General features: G+C 41.3%; 1 protein-coding gene across 1 annotated transcript in view; it reads right to left on the bottom strand.

The window, feature by feature from the left end:
- Positions 1-11,336, bottom strand: part of TMPRSS2 (transmembrane protease, serine 2) — a 49,315-nt gene extending 37,979 nt beyond the window's left edge. Inside the window, exons 1-3 of the mRNA XM_006870856.1 lie at positions 11,319-11,336; positions 10,710-10,929; positions 784-870 (exon numbers count right to left, since the gene is read on the bottom strand). Of these exons, the coding sequence (XP_006870918.1) occupies positions 784-870; positions 10,710-10,929; positions 11,319-11,336 (325 nt within the window). The remainder of the gene's footprint in view (positions 1-783; positions 871-10,709; positions 10,930-11,318) is intronic.
- Positions 11,337-12,272: the final 936 nt, after the last annotated feature.

Raw genomic sequence — 12,272 nt, 5'->3', positions numbered from 1 at the left:
TAATCACTCCCCTCCTTGCTATAAAACGTCTACCTTTACATTTCCAACCCTCACAATCAGTCCTGATAACAATTATTCACTATTGTATCACAAGAGACCAGTCTGCATTTCATTTCATCAGCCCTGCCTAGACAGATTGAATACTACTCACTGGAGATTCTACCTTCCTCCAGGCCCTCTGGATCTAGGTTCTCTTTTGAAAGCTTGTAAGCCAGTCACTTCTTGCCTTTGTAGCCCCACGCCCCCATTTTGGGTAGCCAATGTCCAAGTTGCCCATCCCTGTCTACTCTGTGTGTGGAGGTGGGAATGATTCTTGTTGTAAGGACTTGTTCCCTCTTTTGATATGCCTTTCTTCTGAAGTACCTCTGGGTGAACTTGAACCTTCAACCTCTCAGTTACCAGTCAAATGCTTAACTATTTGCACCACACAAGGATTCTTCAGTAGTGGGCAGACCCTAATCCCTTCTCTCACTGTGTGCGTGATGTCCTGACAACCCACAGTCTAGAAGTCCAGAAGCACACAAGTGAGATAGAACCACCCAGACAGGGGATTGGCTGCTTCCCAGAAGGGTCATTTATGCAACACCACAACTAAATACAAAGAAGGTAAAGAAGACAGCCTCACTTTGTAATAAAGAAACTTCCAGAAAGGCTGCTGGCCAGGTCTCCTCCCCTCTAACAGCAGGGTCATTTGAATGTTTAGTAGACAGGGACCCTATGAAGATGGGCACTGTGAGGTCACGCCCCCCCAGCACACCTGGGTCTGGTTTCCCCAGCACTTACAGAATTTCCTGAGCAGGAGAGCAGCCAGCACGGCACCCACGAGGATGGCCCCCATGGCAAAGGTGATGCAGAGCACTTTCTTGGCTTCTGGAAGAAGAAGGGAGAGGGTAAAACTCAGTTACAGAATTTGAATCATTTTCTCAAACCTCATCCACTGTTTACATAGCATATAACACAAAGAACTACCAACTCCTTAGGTGCTAACTACTGATTTCTCCTAAAATGAGAATCTGATTTCTCATTTTAAAAACACATCGTTGGAGGTCATACTTTTTCCATAGCATGAAACTTTGTTTTTTGTTTGTTTCTTTGTTTGGGAGGTGAGTATGGGAAAATCAAAGGCAGGAAGCTATGATATGAAGTAAATTACATGGTTATTAAGCTTTTAAAAATACCAGTGTGGAACCCTAAAAAACATGTCCTAAAACAGTCCAATAGACTACTGAAAATGTATTGGTTAACAGGGTGGAAAGTACCCCATATTGATAATTATGACCCTATACACAACATCAGTGGTTCAAGCTCACCAGCTGCTCCTTGGAAACCCTATATAGGGTCGCTATGGTTTGGCATCAACTCACGGCACTTAACAACAACAAAAATACATAATAATGATAATGTCAACAAAACTATCATAGATGTTTCAGAGATATTCAAGGCAAAGGAGAATTAACTGCTGTCTCCCAGGAAAAAAGACTCCACTGTCATGCCTAAAGCTGTTTCAGTGAATGGATAATACACACCTGCAATGGCCCATACAAACATCCGTTGGCCACATGAAGCTGTGTATACTTAAGTCAACTAAAGTTCAAGGAAATTAACATCACTGTAAGAAGTTCTACTAGATTACACCAGCAAAAAGACCTTTGATATAAGGACAGGAATTCTAAGCTTTGAGTAAAGGATTTGAAGGTCACTGTAGAAGAATTAATGTATTAGAGTTATGGTGTTGGAGGAGAATATTAAAAATACCATGGACCACCAAAAGAACAAACCAATCTATGTTGGAAAAGGTACAGTCAGAATACTTCTTAGAAATCAGTCTTATAGTTGGGACATATTATCAGGAGGGACTAGTTTCTGGAGAAGGACACCAGGCTTGGTAAAGTTGAGGGTCAGCAAAGGACAGAAAGACCCCCCAGTGAGATGGATTGGTACAGAGGCAGCAGCAACGGGCAAAAGTGTAGCAACAATTGTGAGCTTGGCACAGTGTTTTGTTCTATTGTGCATAAGGTCACTCTGGGTTGGTACCAACTCAATGGCACCTAACAAAAATAACAACAATTTTCTCTTATCAAAACAGACACATGATGGTTGGTCAAAGTAAGAATGGCAATAAATGCAACAAGGTTTGAAAGGCAGTGCCAGGTCTCCATCAGACATCTGACCCAGTGAGTCTACGACTGATCACTTTGAAGGCCACGGAAAGGCAGCTACCCCCAAACTCACACTGCAGAGAGCAGTCCCCTGCTCAGGAGCTCCTGGGAGCTTTCCTTGGAAGAAAGGTTGGGAGGTAGAGGAAAAAGGAGGGTGGGAGAAAAGGACACACATTTGACTGTTTGTCCTCTTCTCCCACCCTCCTTGTGGTTGCTAGACAAGACTGTCTGCTCCCAAAGAGATCTACAGCTTTGAAAATCCTATGAGGCACTCTCTCCTATATGGTTGCTATGAGTCAGAATCTATGAGACAGCAGAGGTTTTTGGTTTTTCTATTTGTTTACCCCTTAAATTTATACACAAGGAAATCCAGATTGGAAAGGTGGACACACCTGTGCCTGTGCTTAGGTGAAGAAGTTCCACTTCCGTAGTTGGTGGGGAAAACTGACTTGTCTCTTTACGACTCAGAGCCTCATCTCTAATCATGCTACCACATTCTGCTCACCCTAAAATGGTTCTCAAGCTTTGACAAACAGAAGAATCATCCAGAGAGTTTTTGGCCCATCACTGGAAAGACTCTGAAACAGCTGGAAGGAAAGGGGTCATGAATTTGCATTCTGGCAAGCTCACAGGGGAGGCCAATGCCACTGGTGTGGGGACCATGCTCTGAGAACCAGCAGAGTAAGGAGCCAGACTATGGCCCAGGTACTGATTTTTATCATTCTTCACTGATTATGCCTTGAGGTGGGGCAGAACAAAAGCACTCAATTAACTTACAAGGAAATTCCAAATGGCCCATTAACCAAGAATGGGTTCTTTGTTTGAGTGACTTCCTTGCATTTCATTGTCTTTAAGGGAAAATAATAACTTGCATGGTGAATTAAGAGTAAATAAAATTGGTAAGATAGTGGAATAAGGTGGACCCACTGAGCCAGACCTCTGCAGCAAAGACAGGGAAGATGGAGTGAAACAAATGCAGATGGCATCAGACATAAGACAGTGAGGTGGACTGAATGCTGACTAGAAGAGGAAGCTGAACAGGAGCAGTGAAAGTGAAGAAAAAAGCAGGCGGATTGTAGGCTGGTGTGAAGTGGCAGGGCCTTTGATACAGCAGCCTGTAGGCACAGGATGTGAGTGGAGATTAAAGGCAAGGGGGTTGTAGCTCTCCCTTTTTCCATGCCCTCCTAGTAGCCAAGGGCATGGCCAGTCCCCACTGTCACCAATTCAGTGGCTAATGGCAACCTCTCCTGTGCAGGCTCTACTCTGCCTGGGGTCAGGCATCAGCCATAGTTCCCTTGCTTCTGGAGGCGTGTGAACCCTCCCTGAACTATGCTACAGAGAACTGCATTCACACTTCCAGTCTCTACCACATCCACCAGGAGACAGGTGGTGAGTGCCTGAGAACACACCAATATACAATCTCCAATTAAACCACAATGTCTTGATAATTTCAGCTTACACAAAGAAACCAGATAGAGTGCCTTAAACAAGTGGCCAAAATAGAGAGTCAAAAACGTAGTACCAGAAATGGTATCAGATTTACTTGATAAGGAATTTAATAGAATGCTATCAGGTACCTTCAACAGACTGACAGAATGACTGAGAAAACTATAACTCAATCAAAGAAAACAGACAAAACTAGAAGAATTCAGGAAACTGATAATACATGGGGATAAAAAGGGGGAACCAAGCAAAAACAGCAAGTCTAGAAATAGATAATACACTGAAAGGGAAAATAAGTAGAATTGAATCACTGGTAGGCTGAATTACTGACCTTGAAGAAAAATCTTTCAATATTCATTTGCTAGAGGAACAATTAGAGGAATAACTTATGTGTGATTGAAATTCCACAACAGGAAGAGACAAAAAAAAAAAAACCAATAAAAAAAACAGAGAATATTGTCCAAGAGTTCTGGAAGGAAACTTCTTTAACATCATGAAAGAGAAGAAGATAACCATTCAAGAAGTTGAACAAATTCCAAACAGGATAGACCCCTAAAGAAAAACACTGAGATATATTATAATCAAACTTTTCAAAACCAAACACAAAGAGAATACTGAGATAGGAAAAATGAAGTTACCTACAAAAAAAAAAAATAAGACTAAGACTCTGATTTCTCAGCTGAAACCATGCTGCAGGCAAGAAAACAATGGAATGACATATATATAAAACTCGGAAAGAAAAAAATTGCCAACCAAGAATCATACCCAGCAAAACTGTCCATCAAATATGATGGCAAAATTAGGTCATTTTCAAATAAACAGAAATGAAAAGAATTTGTAAAAACCAGACTAACCTTACAAAAAATACTAAAGAGAGTTTTCTGAACAGACAACCAACAATAGCAGACAACGACCCGAAACTAACATACATGATAGATAGTATCACCTTCTCTGAGCCCAGATGTCAAGAACCAAAGATAAAGTTGCAACAAAACAAAGCCATAAAGTAAAAAGAGGGAATAATGCACCTACATTATTATACATTATTATCATTATACATTAATGAGGAGGAAATTAAGTTAATTTCAATAAAAATAAATAAAGATAAACTTAACTGTAACCTTAAAAACTAAGGAACTCTGGTAGGGTAGTGGTTAGGAATTGGGCTGCTAACCTCAAGGTCAACAGTTCAAAACTACCAACCACTCCATGGGAGAACAATGACACCAAATACTGCCCAGTCCTGCATCATCCCTGTGATGGGTTGTGTGTTGGGCCATTTTCATCCATAGGGTTTTCGTTAGCTGATTTTCTGAATTAAGATTGCCAGGGCTTTCTTCCTAAGCTATTGGGAAGAGCCACTGAAACCTGTTTAGCATCACAGCAACAAACAAGGCTCCACTGACAGATGGATGATGACTATGCATAAGCATTCTCCTACTGAGTCAGCTTCAATTTTATCTCTGCTGGACATGGACAGGCATTTTATAATCTGTGCACAATCAGCCTAGACTGAAATTGGTTCTGATTTTGTAATTATTGTTAATGTTGAATTTAATTGTGATTTACTATTCATTTATCATTCTCATTATTAACTTAATCTGTTGTCACTCTCCTCATCCCCACCCCAGCTTCTAGTGTCAACTCTTTGTACCACAAGATTGTTGATGTGAACAACTATACATTGCTACTCAAATAAGAAACACCTATATAAACATTACTAAGGCAAATAGAATCGTCAAGTCCAAAACACATTTACTTGTGTTATAGAACAAACACACTTGTACTGTGTGTGTTTGTGCAATTTAAGTAACTTATAATACTTTCAAGGTCAAATGCAACCTAGTATGTATACTTTTCTATAGCTTATGGCCCACTTGCTTGTCAGTTTGTCCATCTGTGGTGACTTGTATGTTACTATGATGCTGGAAGCTATGCTGCTAGTATTTCAAATACCAAGCAGATAACATGTGGTGGTCAGGTTTCGGTAGAGCTTTCAGATAAAAATAGAATAGGAAGAAAGACCTGGAGATCTACATCAAAATTTAGCCAATGGACTCTCTATGGACCACAATACAACACTGTCAAATATAGTACTGGAAGATGCTTGCCCTACCCCGGGAGGCATTCACAGTACAATGACTACAACAGTGAACTGGAGAGTATCCACGGTTGTGAAGGTGGTACAAGACTGAGCAAGATTCATTCTGATGGATATAGGATCACCTAAGGAGCTCTGGTAGTGTAGTGGTTACAAATTGGGCTGCTAACCTCAGGGTCAGCAGTTCAAAACTACCAGCTGTTCCGTGGGAGAAAGATGAGGTTTTCTGCACCCGTAAAGATTACAGCCTCGGAAACCCTGTACAGGGTTAGATGAGTCGGACCCGACTCCATGACACACAGCCATACACAGAAGTTTTTAAAAAGAATTCCAAAGTTAGCTCATAAGATTATGAAATTATTTTTTGTTTACAGGACAATTTTACATAATACAAAATCAGTACATGACAGCTCATATTTCTCCCATATCCAAAAAATACCTGAACCCCTAAAACTGTAGTCCTTAAGACATCGTTGAAACCTTAACTGAACCCACTCTCAGGGATCACCTTTCAGCCAAAGAACACACAGGTTTATAATTTGAACGATAACATTTACAAGGAACATAAAACCAAGATTTTTGCCCTGAACAAATGGAAACATGTCAGGGAGATGGAACAGGGTTCTTTTGCTAGCCTAGGTTTGATCACAGTGAGGTGACCACCACCTTTTGAAGGTGCCAAGTTCAAACCTCAGTTTCTGACCACTGTCCTCTTTTTGGGGGGAGCAGCCAAAAGTATAAAGGTTACCCTTCACCCTTGCTTCTGTCTAACTACCACGGATGGATGGAACCAGGGGTTTTCAATCTAGTTGAAAACTGGTATTTGGAATCTGATAATTTTCTGTTGTACAGACCTGTCCTGGAACTGGCAGGATGTCAGGGGCTTCTCTGACAGCTAGCCATGTGAATCCAGCAGCTCCTCAGTCTACTAACCCCATAATTGAACTGTCTCCAAACCTTGATAACTGTCCCCTTGGGGTCAAAAGTGCCACCTACCCAATCACCACACCAGAAAGACACCAGTATGAGGATAAGTTATTTCCTGGAGTAGAGGGGAAATGATAGAGGAAGAAGAGCATACCATAGAAGTGAAATGTGAAGGGATCATGAAAAGGTAGAAAAGTCAGGGATGAATGAGTAGAAGATGAATAAGAAGAGGAGGATGCAGGAGTGAGGGAGCCTCTAGGAGCCAAAATGTGGGGCAGAAACGTAAGAGATAGGAGCTCTGGAAGCATAGTGGATTTTGAGCTGGGCTGTGAACTAAAGATCAGCAGTTCAAATCTACCAGCTGTTCCACAGGAGAAAGATGAGGCTTTCTACTCCTGTAAAGATTTACAGCCTTGGAAACCCTATACAGGGTCACAATGAGTTGGAACCGACTCAGCACCACATAACAACCACCAGTGCCTGTTAGCCCTGGAGTCAAATCCTTGGGTGGCATAAATGGTTAACACTCATGCTCACACTCCACTATTTACTGAAAAACCAGCAGATGTTATAAAGTGACTTGTGTCTTCAAAAATATGTACTATAAATCCAAACTTCTGTACCTGTGGATGTAATCCCATGGGATAGGGTTTTCTTAGTTATGCTAATGTGGCCATATCAATGTAGGGCATGTCTTAAACCTGTCATGTGTGATATATAAAAAAGCAGATTAGGTTTAGGGACAGAAGCAAGCAAGCACAGATGGGGAAAGCTTGATGCCAAGCAATGGAGTAATTGAGGAACACAGTTTAAGAGACAAAGACCTATCCCAAAGTTAACAGAGAAAAACTCTTCCTCAGAAGTCTTTGTCCTTCAAAAAGCTTGTAAGCTTATAACTGACTGGATTTACTAAAAGGGGAAACAGAATTTGCACAGGGAAACAGGCTTCTTGTTAAGCCTTTGTAGAGTATGGGGCCTTAGGTGGAATCTTGAGCTCCACCCAGAATCTTCTGAGTTGGGACAATCCCCTAGAAAAGGTGTGCAGACCAACCCAGAACTGCCGGGGAACAGAAGCATCTTAATGAAAGAAAGATCTGCAGATGAAAAATAGTTTGAATATCAAACAAGCTGTTTGCTTTGGAGGTATAAGGAAAGAAAAGTCAGCTCATCAGGAAATCCCCCTTCTAAGACTGAAACTCAAAGAAAACCCATCTAGCATGCTCTCTGGTAACCATGTGGGTGTACTTGTGAATGGAAGTTGGGGAAATGCAGCAATGAAGACATGAGCTGAGTTTGGCCATGTTCCATTGGCACCCATTAACCTTGAGATGAGAAAGAGAAGAGGAAGGGCTGGCTGGTTTGGAGTTTTGGAGTTTGGGAAGATGTGTGAACTCCTGAGCCCATGGGCTCAGATGGGGAAAGTGATCAGCTGGTCTGAAGTGCAGGGAAGTGTTTGTGAATTCCCGAACTCCCAGCTAGTACCCATTTGATGTAGCTTGGATGACTAGTCAACCAGAACTTGAACCCAGGAAGATAAAGATGTTTGATACTGAGAACAAGTGCAAATTGTTACAATTTGATGAACTAGACTTTTGACTATAAATGCAGTGACTCAAAATTCCAACCAGAATGGAAGGATTCTTCCTATTGGTGTACTGGGCTGATGAGAAATTTAGACATTGGCTATCAAAAATGGGGGTTGTAAAGGCATGAAGTGGCTGGCTTGCAAACTTTCATGAGTGTGCTTTGTTTCAGAATGAAGATGGTTAAGGTAGAATCCCCACTGAATAGTTTCCCTCTTTTCCAGATGGATCTAGTGAAAGGGGGTTGGAGGTGATGGTGATAGGATTTTATGACTGAATTGTCAATATGTGTTAGCAGGATTAATTGCAATTGTCACAACTTTATTTGCAGAAGATATGTTAACTAAAACGGGGAACAGTTCATTTTTCATATCAAGAACAGACGGTCCCAGGATCAGCAAGATGGAAGAGCATGAGATCCCTATCTAGAAAAGCAACAACAGCAGAAACAGTGGCAGAGGCAGGGGCATGGAGAGACAGAGGAGTTTTGGGCTCCAGGCCCATGGACTGAGAAACGTTCTGTGCCTGTGGCCAGGGGGCTGCAGACAGAACGCACCCTTTGGACATTTACATAAAGATATATTTTCTGTTTTTTGGAGTGTACATCAAATATTTTTGTCATATTCATTTGTGAAATATAAGATGTAAATGGGGAGCCACTGGGAGGAAGTAGTATAAATGTTGTTGCATGGAGGGGATTGTAATAAAATTAAATTAAAAAAAAAATTGAAATCAGTGTCCTTAATGGAACATGAGAACATTGGTCTCCAAGATGCTGAGACCAGAAAAACTAGATGGTGCATGACTCCCTTTGAAAGGGGTCACATTAGATAGAAGATCCCAAATATATTAGGAGAAAATGTGGAACAAAACTCAAAATTATGTAGAAAAAGACTAGGCTTATTGGTCAGAAAGAGACTGGAGGAAACCGAGACTATGACCCTTGACCACCCTTCAAATATGGAAAGAACTCTATGGTACTTGTGGCTCAATTTTCAGCCAAGCAGTGTATAGGGATATAGGAGGAACAACATGAGTAAGATATGCTCACCACAAAATGGTCAATCATTCAGAATCAAAAGGCAACATTTAACTCAGGGCAGAGTTGAGAAGGGATGGGAAGGAGGGTGAAATGGAAATAGGAACCACGGGGAGGAAGTGGGATAACTGCTGTTGCAAGGAGGGGATTGTAATCATTGAGATGGAACGAAGTGCCCAGTTTGTTGACTGTAAAACGGATGATCTTGTCTATAAACCTTCACTCAATTCACAATAAAAAGCTTAAAAAAAAGAAAGAAACAAAGAAGAAGAGGTAGAGGGAGAAAAAAACAGTGTCTTAATTTTGGACTCTAGTTTCTTTACTTGTGAGAAAAATGAATTTCTTTGTTAAAGAAATTAATACTTTGTTAAAGAAATAACACTTGTGATATTTCTGTTTGAGTAGCACTAGCCAACTATGAAATTTGTGTCAACCTAGAGGTGTCTAAGTGCTCCTTCTAGAAAATCAGCCATTGAAAACCCTATAGATTGTCATGAGTTAGAGTTGGCTCAAAAACAATTGATTTACAAGTTACCCCTGAGATAAGAATGGAAAAGGCCCTAGGGAGAGGTATACCAGAGGCCCCAGTTAGTACCAGCATCGTTCATTTTAATTATTTATAGGATGGTTGGGCAAATGGATATTGGGTGGGCATGTGGATATTCACTACTATTCATCTTTTAAATTCTATAAGCTGTAAAAATGTGTATGCATATCTGGATAGTCATAACTGTACCATTTACTAGCTTAACTGTGTAATTCTTAACTTGTTATTGTTAAGTGCCATAGAGTTGGTAACGACTCATATCAACCCTTTAAAGGATTGCCAAGGAGCGGCTGGTGGGCTTTAACTGCCAACCTTGTGGTTAGCAATCCAGTGCTTATCCTACAGTGCCACATGTTTGATTAAAAGCGGGAAGGTATATCTAAAAGAGTTTGGAGAGAAACAAGACAAAATGGAATGCCAATGAAAGAAAACAAAAGAAAGTAAGAATGATAGAATTAAAGGGTTGAGGTCTTTCATTCCTCAGCTGCTCCCTATGGCCTGCTCAGGGACCATTAAAGAAGGCGAAATGTCACAGATACTTCATGCTTAACAAATAATACTGAAGCATCTTGAACTGTATGTCAGAGAAAGTAAGACTGTATTCCTGCCCTTGAGAGCTTACCATTGATTTAAGGCACCAATGCACCAATAAGCTAGGTAGTCAAGAAAAAACACAAATAGGCTAGTGCAGGCAACAGCTGGTACAGGAGGCATGATTCAGAGCCAGGCTCTGACCCAACAGAAGGGCAGGGAACAGGTACTCTCAGGCGGGTTGGTCCAGGGGATGGGAGGAGTGAGGGAGACATAGGCTAGTTGGCAACAGAGTTGGTAGGAGCAGAAAGCCCACTAGAAAAAAGTGGACCAAGAAACTCAGGCTTCATTGAAAGAAATCAACACAAAAGGGTCCTACTTGAGGTGCACACGATCCCTGATGAAGACTTGGGCTGTGGGCGGATGACAGGCGTTGAAGTGTGTGTCAGAACTCTTGGGATGTACTGGGGCACAGGAGACGGGTTGTACTGGGTTGGGTACGCTGGGTAGGCACTGGGGGCCTCCGGAGGACACCGAAGGTAGAAATTCTCTGGCTGGTATCCATGGTTTTCAAAGCAAGGTCCAGCATCTGGTGACTCCTAAACAATAGAAAAGAAGGTGAAAGTCAAAAAATCCTGAATTGCCTCCTAAGTCATTTAATAAATAATACCATATGACATTCAGACAAGAAAGTGAGTCAGTACTCGTATCACAGACCTTTGTAGGGCAACTGTGGCGTGGTGCTGTAGGATAAGTACTGGACCCTAAGGCCACTCCTCAGAAATCCTATACAGGGCTGCTATGAGTCAGAACCAACTCGACAACACTTAGTAACAACATGGTTATGTCAAAGCACTGAAATTCAGCAGAATGAAAACTAACAATAATTTTCCATGAACCATGCAATCCCTGCACCCCCAAACTCCCATTTTTTAAAAGCTGTTTTTTAAGTTGTTGAAAATAGGGATACAAATAAATACTTACCCACCAATGTTCGATGCAACATTGTTCACAATAATCAAAATATGGAAACAACCCAAGTGTCCATCAACAGATGACATAAACCAAATGTGATACAGGCAACATCTGTTAGTGTGCCATCAAGATGACTTTAACTATAGCAACACCATACAACAGAGTTGAACTGTATCAAAATTTTCCTGATTATAATCTTTATGGAAGCAGAATGCCTGGTCTTTTTACCACAGAGCCACTGGATGGGTTTGAACCAGTCATTTTAGTAAGCAGCCAACTACTTAACCATTGAACTGCCAGGGCTCTTTGGTATATCCGTACAATGGATTGTTACTCAGATATTAAGAGAAATAAAGTTCTGTGATGTGTATGAACCCTGAAAATATTGTAGTGAGTGAAATAGTGAAATATCAAGTCATAAAAGGACACATAGTGCATGATCTCACTTGTTGTTGATAGGTGCCATCGAGTCAGTACTGACACAGCAGAAACGAAACACTGCCCGATCCTGGGCAAACCTCACTACTGTTGCACGCTTGAGTCCATCGATGCTGCCACTTATTTGATCCATCTCATTGGGGGTCTTCCTCTTTTTATCTGACCCTCCACCTTACCAAACATGATGTCCTCCTCCAGCGACTGGTACCTCCTGACAATATGTCCGAAGCATGAGAGATGAAGTTTGGCCATCTTGGCCTCCAAGGGGCACTCTGGCTGCACTTCTTCCAAAATGGATCTATTGGTTATTTTGGCAGACCATGGCACTTTCAATAGTCTCCTCCTCCAACACCATAACTCAAAAGCATCAATTCTTCTACGGTCTTCTTTATTCACTGTCCAGCTTTCACATGCATATGAAATTATTAAAAACACCATGGCTTGGGTTAGGCAAACCTTAGTCCTCAAACTGACATCTTTGCTCTTCAACACTTTAAAAAGGTCTTGTGCAGCAGATTTGCCTAATGCA

This window comes from Chrysochloris asiatica, unplaced genomic scaffold (assembly GCF_000296735.1).
Source record: "Chrysochloris asiatica unplaced genomic scaffold, ChrAsi1.0 scaffold00154, whole genome shotgun sequence".
NCBI classification, from domain to species: Eukaryota; Metazoa; Chordata; class Mammalia; order Afrosoricida; family Chrysochloridae; genus Chrysochloris; species Chrysochloris asiatica.
Note: the sequence above shows the minus strand (reverse complement) of the source record. Positions and strands in the feature narration are given on the sequence as shown.